This window comes from Dermacentor variabilis, chromosome 11 (genome assembly GCF_050947875.1).
Source record: "Dermacentor variabilis isolate Ectoservices chromosome 11, ASM5094787v1, whole genome shotgun sequence".
Classification (NCBI taxonomy): Eukaryota; Metazoa; Arthropoda; class Arachnida; order Ixodida; family Ixodidae; genus Dermacentor; species Dermacentor variabilis.
The window spans coordinates 103,448,245-103,465,244 of record NC_134578.1 but is presented as its reverse complement, the minus strand read 5'-3'; the positions used below and the strand labels follow the sequence as shown (position 1 = coordinate 103,465,244).

The 17,000-nt window shown below is 52.3% G+C and overlaps 1 protein-coding gene across 3 annotated transcripts in view; it reads right to left on the bottom strand.

Moving 5' to 3' along the window:
* Positions 1–17,000, bottom strand: part of LOC142563973 (cytochrome P450 2J6-like) — a 64,486-nt gene that overhangs the window by 15,895 nt on the left and 31,591 nt on the right. For all 3 annotated transcript variants that reach the window (XM_075674731.1, XM_075674730.1, XM_075674732.1), the window contains exon 7: positions 13,386–13,656. In XM_075674731.1, the coding sequence (XP_075530846.1) occupies positions 13,386–13,656 (271 nt within the window). The remainder of the gene's footprint in view (positions 1–13,385; positions 13,657–17,000) is intronic.

Genomic DNA, 17,000 nt, shown 5'->3' with positions numbered 1-17,000 from the left:
TGAGCATATGGCACACTTGCGGGCAGTGCTAACCCGCCTGCGCGAAGCGGGCTTGACAGTAAAGGCTCCTAAGTGCCAGTTAGCACAGGCCGAGGTTGTCTACCTCGGTCACGTGATTGGTCAGGGTCGTCGCCGCCCCTCTGAAATAAAAGTGGCCGCTGTGCGAGACTTTCCGCAACCGCGCACAAAGACCGATATTCGGTCGTTCTTAGGTGTCGCCGGCTACTATCAGAGGTACATCCCCAGGTACTCTGATATCGCGGCTCCCCTGACGGATGCTCTAAGAAAGTCAGAGCCTCAAACAGTCGTCTGGGACGAGACAAAGGAAAGAGCTTTTAGCGCCCTAAAGAGTGCCCTAACAAGCCAGCCTGTGCTACGATCGCCAGACTATACAAAAGGGTTCGTTGTTCAATGCGATGCTAGTGAGCGAGGCATGGGCGTTGTACTGTGCCAACGGGAAAATGGAGAAGTAGAACACCCCGTCCTGTATGCTAGTCGTAAGCTGACCAGTCGTGAGCAGGCGTATAGCGCTACCGAGAAAGAGTGTGCATGTCTCGTGTGGGCCGTTCAGAAATTGTCATGCTATCTAGCCGGCTCGAGGTTCATCATTGAGACGGATCACTGCCCTCTCCAATGGCTGCAGACCATCTCTCCCAAAAATGGCCGCCTCCTGCGCTGGAGCCTCGCTTTACAACAATATTCCTTTGAGGTGCGTTACAAAAAGGGGAGTCTCAACGGTAACGCCGATGGCTTAAGTCGAAGCCCCTAACGTAGGAATCAGCCTCAAAATTGTTTGTTACTGATGTTTTTCTTCCTGAGGCAGGATTTTTTTTAACATATTGCTTTTGTTTAGTGTTTCAAAGTGATGATATGCTTTCTAGTGCAATTTTCCAATTTGTGGACGCGTTCTGAGTGATGCTAGACTACTGTAAGGAACTAGGCAGTGGTATAAAAAGGGGAAAGAGCCTGGCAGGGCTTAGTGAGGGTTGTGCCGTGCTTGCTGACTGAGCGGTTGAGTTTCAGCGTAGTTCTAACGCTTGCCGGGAACGAGAACAAAAATGTGAACTCTCCCGAAGTCACTTTGCAGTGTCCCGTGCGAACCTGAACGAGAGAACGAGGCCTTCTCTGTGCGCTGCGCTCAAGAAACGTCGAGGGACGCCCGACTTCGGTTATGAGCATCATCGAGCGACATCCCTCCGGACAGCGGATGCAGTCCCCTGTCCATCGGGATCTCCTTCCCCCGGCGGGGCGGTCTGTTGCGTTTCGCCTGCGACACGCGGTTTTGCCGGCGCGACTGCGGCGGGGCGGCAGACATTTTGGCCCGTTCGTCGTCGCCGCAACGCTCCCCGCCAGGTGTTTCCAGGCGTTTCCAGGCATGTTCCGATGCCACGTGTCTTCATGTGCGTGTGTGAGTGTATGTGCCATTGTGCCCGAACCAGGCGATGCGACAGCAGGGGTCATCCTCCCCTTCCAGTCATTGTGCCTGAACCAGGCGATGCGACAGCAGGGGTCATCCTCCCCTTCCAGTCATTGTGCCTGAACCAGGCGATGCGACAGCAGGGGTCATCCTCCCCTTCCAGTCATAGTGCCTGAACCAGGCGATGCGAAAGCAGGGATCACCCTCTCATTCCAGTCATTGTGACCGACCGGCAGCGCTACGACAGTGTGCGTCACCATTAGCCCATTGTACACTCACGTGCTCGTCTATTGAGGGGTTCCTTCTTGCCCTCAACTGCGAGAGTATAAAAACAGCTGCCCCCGGACGCCAAAGAGAGGGCTCCGATTTCTTCTGTTGAGTAAAGTGCACTCCCGTCTCTCTACTTCGGTCAACCTGACCGCCAACTCTTTGCGATGTTAAAATAAACAAGTTGTTTTGTTGTTACCAGTCGACTCATGCTTTGCCGGGACCTTCGGATGCTTCCAGTTGTACCCCAGGCCGCCAGGCCAACGCTACCCTTGGGGCTTGCGACCCAGGTACAACCACGGGCGTCAGCGCCGAGTTCCCAACAGATCGTACCAGCGGTGCGATCCAAACAGGGCGCGCTCGAACTTCGGAGAATCGTGAAACCCTGTAACGCGAGATCAGTTTTGTCAATGCTGGACATGATTCCTGACAGTGTCATCGATACAATAGGTGCACATTTGAATATACTGAAACGCTTCTGTCAGCTCATTTAGTTGAAGAAACAAATGGTCAACGTTTTCGAATATCCTCATACATCATCGGAGCGACTGTGTTGCGTTGCTGTTGGCTCTTTCTATCATTCGGTAGGCGACCATCTTATGATCGGAAGTTCCAGGTTATTATCACTGCCGCCCCTAGCCTCAGTATGAAACGCGTCATTCTGTTTAGCAAGGAAGAGGTTCACCGGAAGAAGTGATTAGCAGTGATTGAACAAGGAATGCTGATGGAGCCAGCGTTCGTCTTCGTCAGAGCAACAAACAAAATTTTTTAATAAAAGTATTTATATAGTTTGCTTGTCGTAACGATAGAACACACGGTTTAAATTAAAATAACGGCAGCCTGAAATATGCGTTTTGACATCTGGTTAGCAGTGACCAAGGTAGCCCACGCGAGCAGCTGCTTAAAAATTGAATGCGGTTACTTTGTCACTGTCCCCGATACAGCGAACACAGGCAGTCGCTCGCGACTGCGTTGGAGCGTCTTGACGACCGGTCACTTTCGGAGCAGGCAGTCCTGGATCGCCGACCCATACAGTCGTCACACCACGAGACAGTCAAGGCACTCTTGAAATCTTTACTTTCGAGTGGCCTATTGGAGAGATTGTGATTCTCATGGACGTACAGGACCTTCCCGATCTCTTTTTGTTTTCGTTTGTTTGCTTGTCCTCTCCACCCTGTTTTTTCCGTCTTCTATTTCCCGTTCCAGTTCCCCCAGTCATCATCATCATCATCATAAGCCTGATTACGCCCACTGCAGGGCAAAGGCCTCTCCCATACTTCTCCAACTACCCCGGTCATGTACTAATTGTGGCCATGTTGTCCGTGCAAACTTATTAATCTCATCCGCCCACCTAACTTTCTGCCGCCCTCTGCTACGCTTCCCTTCCCTTGGAATCCAGTCCGTAACCCTTAATGACCATCGGTTATCTTGCCTCCCCCAGTGCAGGATAGCAAACCAGAATCTTATCCGGTTAACCTCCCTGCCATTCACATCCCGTTCATCTCTGCTCAGATGCTCTTGTAGCTGGCGGTTTCTTATGTAGGTACGCAGGGTTAAGCGCAGCTTATAACAGAAAAAAACGCACCAGATTTTTCGGTCGCCAGAATCGCAACCCGAGCATTCGTTGCCTCATTATTCGCACTTTGCAGCGGGTACGTTCCTGTCTCGCCTCTCTTTAATAGAGAGAAAATAATCAGTAATAATCAAACTACTCTGCCATGGGACACAGCAGCCCGCGGTGCTCTGACGACCTACAGGGCCACGATCGCTTTTCTGTCTCTATTGCCGCAAAACACAATGCATGTATACAGGGCGTCCCAACTATCATGCACAAACATTTCAATATATGCAAACGCCACGTAGCTGGACAAAATCAACGCAGTGTTGTTTGGCGTCTCTTGGAGATACTCAGATTATCTTTACCATTCCGCCAAATTACATAATTAGTCTAAAACGATTAATCGCCTTCTCAAATATTATAATTTGATCTAAAGTGTCAATCAGAAAATCGTAGAGCAACATGAAAAACTCCCGATACAGCTTTCCGTGATGGTCAACTAGTCAGGATCAAGAGACTGGCCTGCGCGATAGTCAGCGCGCTTCCACGGAGGGCGGTGGTTGTTGTCGTCTCGAAGTCCGGGCGGGCGCCTGTCTCGCCCGTCAGCTCCGGGCGGACGAACAGCCGAAGACACGGAACATGACTGCTTTTTCGTTAGTCTCAGGTGATGCTGACTTAATCGCGAGCTCACTGACCTTGAGAGAAGGACGAAGCGTGAACAGTACTCCACAACTGCACGTCTGCCGGTGAAGCAACCTTTGCCCCGAGGGACCGCCAGGCACGTACAACAGCACCTAACTTCGTGCATACCAACGCATATTCTGTAGCAATTTGGCACGCTTATTCTAGAGTATCAGCTTCCAGTCTTGTCACGATCCGCCCGGGTTCGTGAACGAGGGACGGCTCGAGTCACCCTCCGTTAGACAGACGCACCGCAGCGCGGTGGTGACGAACGATTACTGACCGCCGAGCAGCTGTGCTCCTCGGTGTTTATTGGGTGCGGTGCCCAATGTTGCCTACCGAGCATGGTAGGCCACCAATCCTGGCGGGCCAACGAACATTATGCCCGAGGGGGCGTCACATGCTTGTTACACCCCCTTACCCCCAGTTTGTCGACAACAGACGTCCTGCTGACCAAAGTACAGGCCAAATTTCAGACCAAAGTACAGGCCAAAGTACGAGGCACTGCCTGCGTTCTAGCCGGGTCGACGGTGCCTGCTACCCAGGCGAGTACCGGTCCAGTGGCCTCCGCCGTCGAGTACTCCGCCTGGGCACCGGTGTTGATGGGCCGGGTATGGCAACGCCAGGTACTGCCTGAGCCTGCCTCGCTCCATCCGGAGGGTCCGCAGTGGTCGACCTTGTGAGTGGTGGCGGCTTCGACACTGGCCCAATGGGCGCCGCACAACTGACAACGCTTGCCGCCTCCGAGGTGGGCGGTGCTGCGCTGGAAGCGACTGGGGTTGCCGCTAGTCCTCCTGCGGGCTGGAACTCTGAAGTGGCAATCGAGGGTGCTGGCCAGCTCCCGAGGCGAGGCCTGGCATGGTCGGCGTGTCTGCCACGTGACCCCATCTGGCACGCAGACGAGCAGCGATGAGGCGCTAGCAGGAGACACCAACTGTCCGGCGGACCAGGGTGGGACAGGACGGAAGTTCCTGGCGAAAACTGGAGCTCCCGGTATCCTTGGTCAGCAGCCAGCTTCTGCTTCAGCTGCTTCAGGAGCACTGTGGATCGGAGGTCCGGATGCAAGACGTCCAAGTGTGTCTTTACCAACCGACCCAGCAGGAGCTCACAGGGGGCACGGCCAGTGACATCGTGGGGCGTCGTCCGGTACTGAAACAGTGTCCGGGCAATCTGCGTCCGGAAATGCCCAGTCTGGCTCTTCTTGAGCTTGCCCTTGACGGTTTGCGCCACCCGCTCGGCTGCACCGTTTGAAGCAGGGTGGTACGGCGGAACCATCATCCGGCAGATTGCAGTCTTCGTCAGCCAGGCAAGGTACTCTGTGCTGGCGAAAGCAGGACCATTGTCGGACACGATGACGTCCGGCAACTCCTGGGCGGCGTAGACCTGTCGTAGCGCTGAAATAGTCGCACCTGCTGATGGAGTAGAACCTCCACCCACTTCGAAAAGGCGTCCACCACTACCAGGAAGTAATGGCCCTTGAAGGGCCCCCAAATACACATGCAGGCGGGATCAGGGTCTCTGTGGGAACGGCCAGGGGGTGATTTCTGCATTACGTGAGGCCCGCTGATGCTCCTGGCAGATTTGGCAGCTCTGCACCATGTGAGCGATGTCCTGGTCCAGGCCAGGCCACCAAACATGGTACCGGGCCACCATCTTGGTCTTTCCCACGCCAGGATGACCCGCATGCAGCAACTGCAGGACCCTGAACCGGAGACATTGTGGGATCACCACCCTGGAACCCCAGTAGGCAGCCCTGCTGCAAGCTCAGCTGGGCGGCCTTGTGGCTATAGGCTTTACCAATTCCTCCCCACGGGACACCGCCTTGACCACATGAGACAGGATTGGGACCCCGATACCACAGATCTGGAGAGCACCTCCGGGTATGCGTGCTCCAGCATGAACACTTCAGCAGGTTCTGGAACATTATCACGCACCTCTGGCAGGGGCAGGCGGCTCAGGGCATCAGCAGGTCCAAGGTCCTTTCCCGGACGGTAAACCAGTTGGTAACCGTACGCTGCCAGCCTCAAGGCCCAGCGTAACACTCGAGGGGATGCCTGCACGGGAACTGCCTTGTCAGGCCCCAGCAGCCCCAACAGCGACTTGTGGTCCGTGACCGCCTCGAACTTCCGGCCCCACAGATACTGGTGTAAGCGTTCGACAAAGAACATGAGGGCCAGGCCTTCCTTGTCCAGCTGGCTGTAGCGTTGCTCGGTAGCATGAAGCCGACGGGAAGCAAACGACATAGGGCGTTCCTGGCCATCCTTGTCCCGGTGTGCCAGGGCGGCTCCCACGCCGTACGGCGACGCATCTACGATCAGGACGACAGGCTTGGCAGGATCGAAGTGTACCAGCACTGGAGCCTTGGTGATTAGCTCCTTGCTGCTCCTTCTTCCAGACTCATTGCTGACCATCTCGAAGCAGAAGATGGAGCGGCTGTAGATGCTCCAACAGGTTCGGCAGGAAACTCCTGTAGAAGTTGATGAGGCCGAGGTAGCTCTGAAGCTCCTTCTTGGTCTGGGGATTAGGCGATTTGAGCACAGCATCAACTTTGCGGGGAGCTGGTGCTAGGCCAGCCAGGGAAATGACATGCCCCAAGTACTCAATGCTGGGGGTCAGGAAAATGCACTTTACCAGCTTGAGCTTGAGACCGGCGTCCTGCACTCGTTTCAGGATGTTGTGCAGGTTCTGCAGATGATCCCCTTCGTCGCTGCCAGTAACCAGGATGTCATCCAAGTACATCGCCACGTGCCTCATGCCTATGAAGAGGTTGTCCATCTCCCTCTGAAATATGGCTGGGACTGAGGCCACGCCAAGCGGTAAGCGCGTGTACTGGAAGAGCCGCAAAGCTGTCGATATTGCAACATATTTCCGGGAGGCATCGTAGAGCACCAGCTGCTGGTAAGCATCTGAGGTCGAGCTTGGTGAACGTCTGTCCACCGGACAACGCTGACGAGAGAGTTTCAATCCGGGGCAGCGGGTACTTCTCGATGGTAGCGACGGGGTTGATGGTAACCTTGAAATCCCCGCAGATCCTGACATTGCCGTCTCACATGAGGACTGGTACGATGTGGGAGCGGCCCATTCAGACGTCTTAACGGGCACCAGGATGCCCTCTCGCTGTAATCGTTGCAGCTCTTGGGTGACCCCGTCTTTCAGGGCGAACGACAGTAGGCGAGGTTTGAAAAACGTGGCCGGGCTTCCTCAGGTACATAGATGCCAGCCGTCGTGCCGGTGAATGTGACCACCTCTGGCTGGAACAGGGACTTGAACTTGGTCAGGAGTCTGGGGACGTCTTTCAGTGCTTGCAGGCTGGCTTCCTGGTACTGTGGCAGACGAACGCCCAATGCATGAATCTAGTTTCGGCCCAGCAGCGTCGGTGACGAGCCCTTGATTGAGTAAAGGGGAACGGTTGCCTCCCTGTCACCAAAGCGAACACTGACCTGTGCCTGACCGTGGACCTTGGAGAGCTGCGCGCAGTAGCTGCGCAGCATCACGCCCGAAGCCTCGGCGGACACGCCGGAGAAAGTACGCGTGAAGAGTTTCCCGGCCATTACTGACACAGAGCGGTGGCGTAGAGGTAAAACATCCGCCTCGCGTGCAAGAAGACAGTGGTTCGAATGCCGGTGCCGCGCAATTTTCCACCGGATTAAAAAAAACATCCGCGTGTTGATAAAAATTGCATAAACAGGCCTGGAGTGTGGCCTGATCCCGGTGACCACAACCGGTAACGCACTCCCTCACCTGAGCAGGATTAACCATCCTGGTGCAGTCCTTGACCACAACCTTCTATATGAAGACACACTGGTACATAAGAAGCCGATCAATGAGTTAGCGGTAAGAGGGAAAATAGAGCAATTCAGGATCAAGCTACAGAACAGGTATTCGGCCTTAACTCAGGAAGAGGACCTTAGTGTTGAAGATATGAACGACAATCTTATGGGCATCATTAAGGAGTGTCCAATAGAAGTCGGTGGTAACTCCGTTAGACAGGATGCCAGTAAGCTATCACAGGAGACGAAAGATCTGATCAAGAAACGCCAATGTATGAAAGCCTCTAACCCTACAGCTAGAATAGAACTGGCAGAAATTTCCAAGTTAATCAACAAGCGTAAGACAGCTGACATAAGGAAGTATAATATGGATAGAATTGAACATGCTCTGAGGAACGGAGGAGGCCTAAAAGCAGTGAAGAAGAAACTAGGAATAGGCAAGAATCAGATGTATGCGTTAAGAGACAAAACCGGCAATATTATTACTTATATGGATGAGATAGTTCAAGTGGCTGAGGAGTTCTATAGAGATTTGTACAGTACCAGTGGCACCCACGACGATAATGGAAGAGAGAATAGTCTAGAGCAGTTTGACAAATCACAAGTAATGCCAGAAGTAAAGAAAGCTTTGGGAGCTACCAAAAGGGGGAAGGCAGTTGGGGAGGATCAGGTAACAGCAAATTTGTTGAAGCATGGTGGGCAGATTGTTCTAGAAAAACTGGGCACCCTCTATACGCAATCCCTCATGGCCTCGAGCATACCGGAATCCTGGAAGAACGCCAACATAATCTTAATCCATAAAAAAAGGGGACGCCAAGGACTTGAAAAATTATAGACCGATCAGCTTACTGTCCGTTGCCTACAAAGTATTTACTAAGGTAATCGCAAATAGAATCAGGAACACCTTAGGCTTCTGTCAACCAAAGGACCAGGCCGGATTCCGTAAAGGCTACTCAACAATAGACCATGTACGCACTATCAATCAGGTGATAGAGAAATGCGCGGAATATAACCAACCCTTATATATAGCTTTCATTGATTACGAGAAAGCGTTTGATTCAGACGAAACCTCAGCAGTCATGAAGGCATTACGGAATCAGGGTGTAGACGAGCCGTATGTAAAAATACTGAAAGATATCTATAGCGGCTCCACAGCCACCGTAGTCCTCCATAAAGAAAGCAACAAAATCCCAATAATGAAAGCCGTCAGGCAGGGTGATACGATCTCTCCAATGCTATTCACAGCGTGTTTACAGGAGGTATTCAGAGACCTGGATTGGGAAGAATTGGGGATAAAAGTTAATGGCGAATACCTTAGTAACTTGGGATTCGTTGATGATATTGCTTTGCTTAGTAACTCAGGGGACCAATTGCAATGCACGCTCACTAAGCTGGAGAGGCAAGGCAGAAGGGTGGGTCTAAAAATTAATCTGCCGAAAACTAAAGCAATGTTTAACAGTCTCGGAAGAGAACAGCAGTTTAAGATAGGTAGCGAGGCACTGGAAGTGGTAAGGGAGTACATCTACTTAGGACCGCAAATCCGGATCATGAGGCTGAAATAATCAGAAGAATGGTTTAACAGTCTCGGAAGAGAACAGCAGTTTAAGATAGGTAGTGAATGGTAGAATGGTTTAACAGTCTCGGAAGACAACAGCAGTTTAAGATAGGTAGCGAAGCACTGGAAGTGGTAAGGGAATACATCTACTTAGTGACAGCAAATCCGGATCATGAGGCTGAAATAATCAGAAGAATGGTCTGGGGTGCGTTTGGCAGGCATTCTCAGATCATGAACAGCAGGTTGCCATTATCCCTCAAGAGAAAAGTGCAAAACAGCTGTGTCTTACCAGTACTCACGTACGGAGAGAAACTTGGAGGCTTACGAAAAGGGTTCTACTTAAATTGAGGACGACGCAACGAGCTATGGAAAGACGAATGATAGGTGTAACGTTAAGGGATAAGAAAAGAGCGGATTGGGTGAGGGAACAAACGCGAGTTAATGACATCTTAGTTGAAATCAAGAAAAAGAAATGGGGGGCATGGGCAGGACATGTAATGAGGGGGAAAGATAACCGATGGTCATTAAGGGTTACGAACTGGATTCCAATGGAAGGGAAGCGTAGCAGGGGACGGCAGAAAGTTAGGTGGGAGTATAAGATTAAGAACTTTGCAGGGACAACATGGCCACAATTAGTACATGACCGGGGTAGTTGGAGAAGTATGGGAGAGGCCTTTGCCCTGCAGTGGGCGTAACCAGGTTGATGATGATGATGATGATGATGGACACGCTGGCCCCTGTGTCCAGCTCCATGGAAATGGTGTGCCCGCAGACTTCGACGGTCAGCATGTACGAACTATGACCAAAGACAGAAGTTGAAGCCGTACGCCATCCTAGTCGTCTTCCACGCAAGCCACAGAGGTTTGGAAAGTGGCCCCACTTTAAGTGCCAAGAACATATTCTTTTTCTTGGGCGACAACAGTCTGTACGTAAGCAATTAATTACCATGAGCAAAAAAAAAAAAGAAATATGTGGTGCTAGCGGTCAGATGCACGCAGACAGTTGGATTTCTCAAGCACAAGGAGGTGCACGATGACTGAGAACCCCTAAAAGCCAATTATGGCCATTGTGAAGTAGCTTCAAGCGGCTGAGTCAAGAGCCAAGCCTTCTGCGCACGGTGGCATTAGGTGCCCTTCCTAAGGATTCGATCTACTTGAAATCTGGGCCTGCATGATCCAATATTCGTAAGATTCACCTTCCACGTGACCCTCAATGTGGTTGTCCTGGTTGGCAATGTAAACCTGCTGCACTGCTATGTGTAGGGAAGTACTCAAACAGCATCTTTGGGTGGTCGCTGTGGTCCTTCTAATCGGAGCGAACTGATTCCGGAGGCACTCCGGGCCTTGCACCCACCGCTGTTTTTCAGAGAAATAAGCAATGAGAATGAAGTGAGATCTGAGGGGAACTTCCGGTAACGCGGTCAGCGCCGCTGTAGGCTGCGTTTAGGCGTGAAACGTGAGGGCGATGGCGGCTTACGTTGATATCTTCGTCGTCACCGTGAGCACACTGACAGTCCTTCATCGACAGCACAATTACGGGAACCGGTAACATGGCCGGAAACCGGCCACATTTCTTGGCAACTCCAACGGCGATACACGAAGCGCCTCTCGGCGCTTTGATGTGGAGTCGTGCGACGATCGGACGGAACCGACCGCCCGAATGTTGTCGCCTCTGTTCGACTATCCGAACAAGATCGACCGTTTGGGAGCGCTAGGAAACGACCGACCAAGAATACCATAACGTTGCTAACGTTTTCTATTGCGAATGTATAAAGCAATATATCGTATTTTCCCGTCGCAGAACCAGGAAGATGACGAAGAGCAAATTTTATCTCTTTTGCTATCGGTGAGGAAGTTCAAACTTGAAAACAGTGTTTCAGATGATTGTGTGTTTACTTACAGATTGAAGCTGGCAAAGATGATCGATTGTGAAAATAATTGTTGAAATGCTGTTGCTCGCCGCAAGGACCATTGTCGTCCTCCTCTTCTTCAAGCTTCTTTTGTCGCCACGTTACAATAGTTCCAAGGTCAAATTATTCTCTAAACCAACGCAGTTTCGCATTGAACGCAGAAAAGCGCAAAAGTTGCTTCGCCTACGTTGCGGCCTACCTCAATTGGCAGGTCACTGACAGGACTAAGATCCACACGCTGATCAGACAGGCTTACAAGACGGCGCTGGGCTTAATGGAGACCACGAGTACCGCTCGGCTCCTGCAGCTCGGAGTCCATAGCACCCTAGAAGAAATAGCCGCGGCGCAGCTCACCGCGCAAATGGAGCGCCTTTCTACCACCAAGACGGGCCGCAGCATACTGACGTCCCTGGGTTACAACCCCCGAGCTCCCAGCCGACAACCGTGCGATATCAACGAGGAGGCGCGGGCCCACATCCACGTGGACGCCATCCCGAAGAACATGCACCCCGAGTGCAACCAAGGACGGCGGCAGGGACAATGCCAAGGCCCTCACCGAACAACACGCCCAAGACCCGCACGCCCGGTACGTGGGCGCAGCAGCATACACGCTGGAAGGCTTCCCGGCAGTGGTCCTTGCGGCGGCTAGCGGCACCAAGATAACGGCAGCGAGTGTGCGGTGCACGGACTCCACAGGAGGTTTCCATTGCTCTGGCGATCTCCGAGGCCGAGTGTCGCACCGTGCTCAACGACTCGAGGAACGACGTGCGCAACTTTGCTAACGGGCGAGTATGCGCGCCGGCGGCCGCCATCATCGGCAAGCTCCAGCTCCAAAACCGCGGCACCACCATCCGTATGAAGTAGTTTCCGGCGCACGCCGGCGAGTGTGCATCCTCACCGAACCACAACGAGACGAGCGCTTACCCTTCGCTCCCCCGAGAGTGACCGTTCCGTGTGGTGGTTTGAAACCAAGGATCAGTTATGGCGAAGTTACCAAGTGTTACCGCCTAGCTCGACGGACAATGCTGTCTGCCCACCCGGCACCCAGTCTGGAGGAGGCCGTCATCCTAGGGCACATACAGACCGGGTGACTCCTCGCCCCGGCAGTGCTACACGTGCTTCACCCAGAACTCTATCCGAGTGGTCTGTGCGGTGTTTGCGCAGTGGGTCCGGCGGACCAATGGCACATCATGTGGGACTGCGTGCCAGGTTCCCGACCTAAGCTACATACAGGGCATACCCGCCCGAACTTCAAAGTGCATTGCAGTCTAGAGACAAGGACACTCAACTATGGGCCGTCCAGCAGGCCCGGGGTGCGCTCGAAAAGCACAAGCCTCATGGCCCACCACAAGCGGACCGAACTGGGGTAGTGCAGAGTAGGGCATAACCCCAGGTGGACGCTTGGTCAACGTCACGACGCGTTAAACCGTTGGTTGCCGGCATTTTAATAAAGATATTTCTATCCTATCCTAATTAGAACCTCATCTGGTGCCGTAGGTTGTAAAGTTTCATTTTAATTTACAATATCTTACACATTACTAAACTGAGCGCCATTCTCAACAGTCGTGCTCATTGGCCAGTCATGTCAGTGAAGGTGGTGCGGTAGTTTTAAAATGGGTGACCAAGTGGGATAACAGTGGAAAACGGATTGGATTGTTAAAAATATGGCAACAGTTATCCCTTCTCTCACAGATGAAAGCCACGTTGAAGTTTTTTCATATATTCCTAGCGTACATGGTTAAGTATCAAGGATGCGATCACGGCTGCTATCCTATTGATGACTCTCTGAAAGGCACTGTTGCCAACCATAGGCCTTTACGCTCTCTTGGCACATTTGACGGCATTACTGTTAAGCCCTGGTCTCATGCCACTGGGTCGTGCCGCTATTCAATGACAAAGCAAAACACCCTTAAAAATTTAGCCGGCGCTCGGCGGAACCAAAACCGCGTCGTGTATATTCAAATATTCAGACACGCCACGCGTGGACTTCGCGCCGCCGCCGCCAGATGACGCTGCGTGCCCAGTGACAAGCGCGAAAGAGGAGCTCCGCTGCCCCACACGTTTCAAACATTACTGGTTTCGGCGTTGGCAATGCTGTGTTAGCAATACACTGCTTCAATGCTATAATCGCATTAAGGTGTCGACAGTCACTTCGAGACGAGTTCTGCCGAAGTTTTTTTTTTTTTCTTCTCTGAAAGCGCGATCCACTGTGGACGCGGAGTGCTCACCTTCTCATCAGGCCGAGTGGGTTGACGGGCTTGGCGCGCATCACCTCCCACACGAACGCCTGGGTGTAGGGCATGCGGGCCCGGTCCGTCCACGAGACCCGATTGCTTCCGCTCGGCTCCTTCCGCTCCATCACGGCGTCGACCTCGGTCCGGACGCGAGCCTGCAGGTCCGGCTTCGCGGCAGACATGAGCAAAAGCCACTCCAGTGCGGATCGCATTGTTCCGCTGCCTCCACCGAAGTACGACGCGACGTTGCCTATTAGCAGTTCACCTGCGGCAGATTGGAATGGCGGAAGTTGCACTGACTCGCTGCGCATACGATTCGGGCGGCGCTTTGCCAACGCGATCCGTGTTCATTTAGACAGTGCTCACAGCGCGCACGCAATTATGAAATATATTAGGGACAAGCAGAAAGTAAAAGAGCGCTGTTTCATTCTCTGTCTGTTTTTTATTTCCGAAGAATGTGCGCGCTGCGAACACTATTGAATTGAACATTTATCGCCTTGCCCGAGCCTAAGCCCTCCAACGCCAGGAGTCCCCAACACGCGGCACGCCGGCCGCATGCAGCCCGCGGAACTCATAGGTGGCGCCCGCGTGGCCCTATACACTAGTTAAGAGGAAAAAACGAAATCAGAAAAGAAACAATTTATGATAACTCAATGGGAAGCTCATTACTTTTCGAAGCGAGATCGGGAAGCCTTAGAACACGCACCTATAAAGCGAGATATAAGATGGAAGAAGAAGCATGTGCTTGCTGTGGTAAAGCTAGGGAAACTATGGAGCATGTTTTATTAGAATGTGAACACGTCTACGCAGCGGTCGATTTAGGCACCAATGGCCTCCTTGAAGCCCTTGGGTTCAGCGGGAGCAGTGGTAAACATGTCCGCAATAGGCATTAGTAAGAGGCGATTGGAGGATTGGTGGAAGAAAAGTGGGGAAACGACAAAAGACGGAGAGACGTACAAAAGCACACTTCGTACTAAGGGATCAGAAAATTTAGGTGTGGTAGTTCATAGTGTTTTTTTTTAATTGTTTAACCTAGGTAGGACAATAGGCAGTATAATAGCAAGAGCTTGGTGGCGCAACCCACCGTCCCGTTCCAAAGGGGACGCTCATAACATCCATCGAACCATCCAATAGTGTACACTGTTGTGATCGGCCGTTCACCCCGCGACAACCTCCGGTCACGGATAGCGCGATTATGGGAAACGGACCGACAGCCTCGTCCAGGTGTTCTCAAATGAAATTATTTATGGCGACCATCGGAGTACCCTTGTCAGGAGACGTTTAGGCAATTTGCGAGGCGACGGTCGTTCACCTGTCAGCCGCCCAAATTGGCACGTCCACGCCGGAGACGGTGTCAGTGTGCTAACCCCGATCCCCTGTCTGTGCCCAATGATGTGCGTGTGTTTCCGCCAAAGCTCCCTTCGGAGGAGAGACTTCAGAAGGATCGCTATGACCGCAACCACCGACACCTCTGCTTTTATGCGGGATCTCTTGTACTTCGTCGGACTCCATCTCGTCGTGTATAAGCCCTTCTGAAAAGCGTTTGTCGCGTTACACCGGTCCTTACAAGGTTTTACGGACCTTGGTGACGTGAACCATGAAATCTTGCCACTGGACAGTTCCCTACCATCTACCCTGTCATATCGTGAGGTCGTGCGCGCCATAGTTTTCCGCCGCCTCCTCGTTGTGCAATACTCCTGTCACACGGGCACCCGCGAACTCCTTTGAAACTCCCTAACAGAGATTGACGGCAATGCAGTTGCGGCCATGCTACACGGCACAGTGCGAGCTTTCGACGGGCGCCGCACGGGATAGAAACGGTGCTGCTGCGCTTACTTCCGCGTGCAACTGTTCACCTATACGGTCGCCGTTAAAGTAATTTGTGTGTATTTTTTTAACGCAGTATGTAATAATATAATATCACAGCGAGAAACCTTGTGGTACGTTACCGCAAAACTTTTATTTTCCAACCATAGCGAAGTTGCAAGCGATGCTGGCCACACTGCGCTCTTTGCTTTCGTGCGTGGGCAGCGCGCGTCACGTTGTTGGGCCGGTGCGCTTCGATTTGTGATTCCGCTGTGTCATCGTGCGTGTCTGTGTGTTCGCGGTGAGCTCAACTGCTTCTAGATGAGTGACGAAACTGATGACGTGAAAGAGAAGGTCGCCCTCGCCATTGCCACAATAACTGGCATAGAAGTGGACATCGAAGCCTCGACAGCGAAAGCGCGTGCTATCAAGCGCCATATAATTGCCAACAACAACATGCTGACCGGGTTTACCCGCACGGCTTGATCGACACGTGCGGCTCCCGTGCGCATAAAAACAAACGAAATGGCGGAACGCCGTTCCCGATGCGGCGTGGCGAAGTATTGGTGTAGAGGGTACAGACGCTGATGCCCTTAAAAAACAAATTAAAACTTCCATTATGGGGCATATATCCCAAGGCAAAAAAATATAATGCTAAAATTTGTAAATGAACCAGTTGCTACCATTGTACTAGCGTGGTTTTCCGCGGAACTGTAGCTACCTGGGAACGAGAGTACTCCATCCAACCGTAATGGTCATTGCCGAACTCCCTTCGCCCGAAATCTCCATTTAACTTCCTTGGCGCAAGGGAGACCGTGTGACACGGAGCGCAACTCCATTGGCGTAAATACGAAGGAGTTCAATGGAGTTCGCGGGTGCCCGTGTGACAGGGGTATTAGTTTGCGTTACAGCTACCTTTGGTAGCATATACAGTAACTCTAGTTTGCGCCGAGACGATGTTGAACATGTTCAGCGATCTTGGCCGTCTCTGTAAATTGTCTCTCTTTATAAATCGTGCTTCGCTTTCCTGTATTTGACGCCCCGTCACAATATCTACGAAGGCGAATCAGAAAGTGTTTGCCCCTGTTCTTTTATTAGCCAAAATATGGTACACACAGATAATTACAGATATGCGTACTATTTTGCGCACCTTGCACTATTTTTCCACATAGTCCCCACACCGGTTCAGAAATTCGACCCATCGCAGCACTAAATTTGAAATTCCCCGCCCCTGCGGTAGAATTCGTCCGGCTGACTGTGGGGCCACCGTCGGACTGCTGTCTTGGCTTCATCGTTGCAAGTGAACTGCTGCCCTACTAGGAACTTCTTCAGCAGACGGAAAACGTGGAAATCACTAGGGTCGAGGTTTCCTTGTGGATTTCTATGGGCGTTCGTCCCTTGCTTTATAGAAAACGAATCACACTTCGTTGCTCGTACGCCGTGGACGTGTCAAGCACAACCGCCATCTTCAACGATTGACAGCAGCGCCGCGCCGCGGAGCTACCGGTGGCTGTTGCGTATGGCGCGGCTAAGCACCGCTGCACAGGCCCTATCTGCGTGTAGAGTCCAGTTGGCCCGGCGGCTTATGGCGTCATGTTCGCTGTTTGCTCGCCGCTTAGTTCGCGTTGAAGCGAAATACAGCGCGAAGTTCAATTGGCTCGCTGCGTGCTGCCGCACTTATTCACACCAGCGTTTCGACAGCCGGTGTTCGCGGTCATCGAGTGAAAAGTTATGTTCGCCTGTGCGCGAGTTAAACCATATCTCTTCAGTTAGTAAGCGACTGTATACAAGCTGTTTATACGG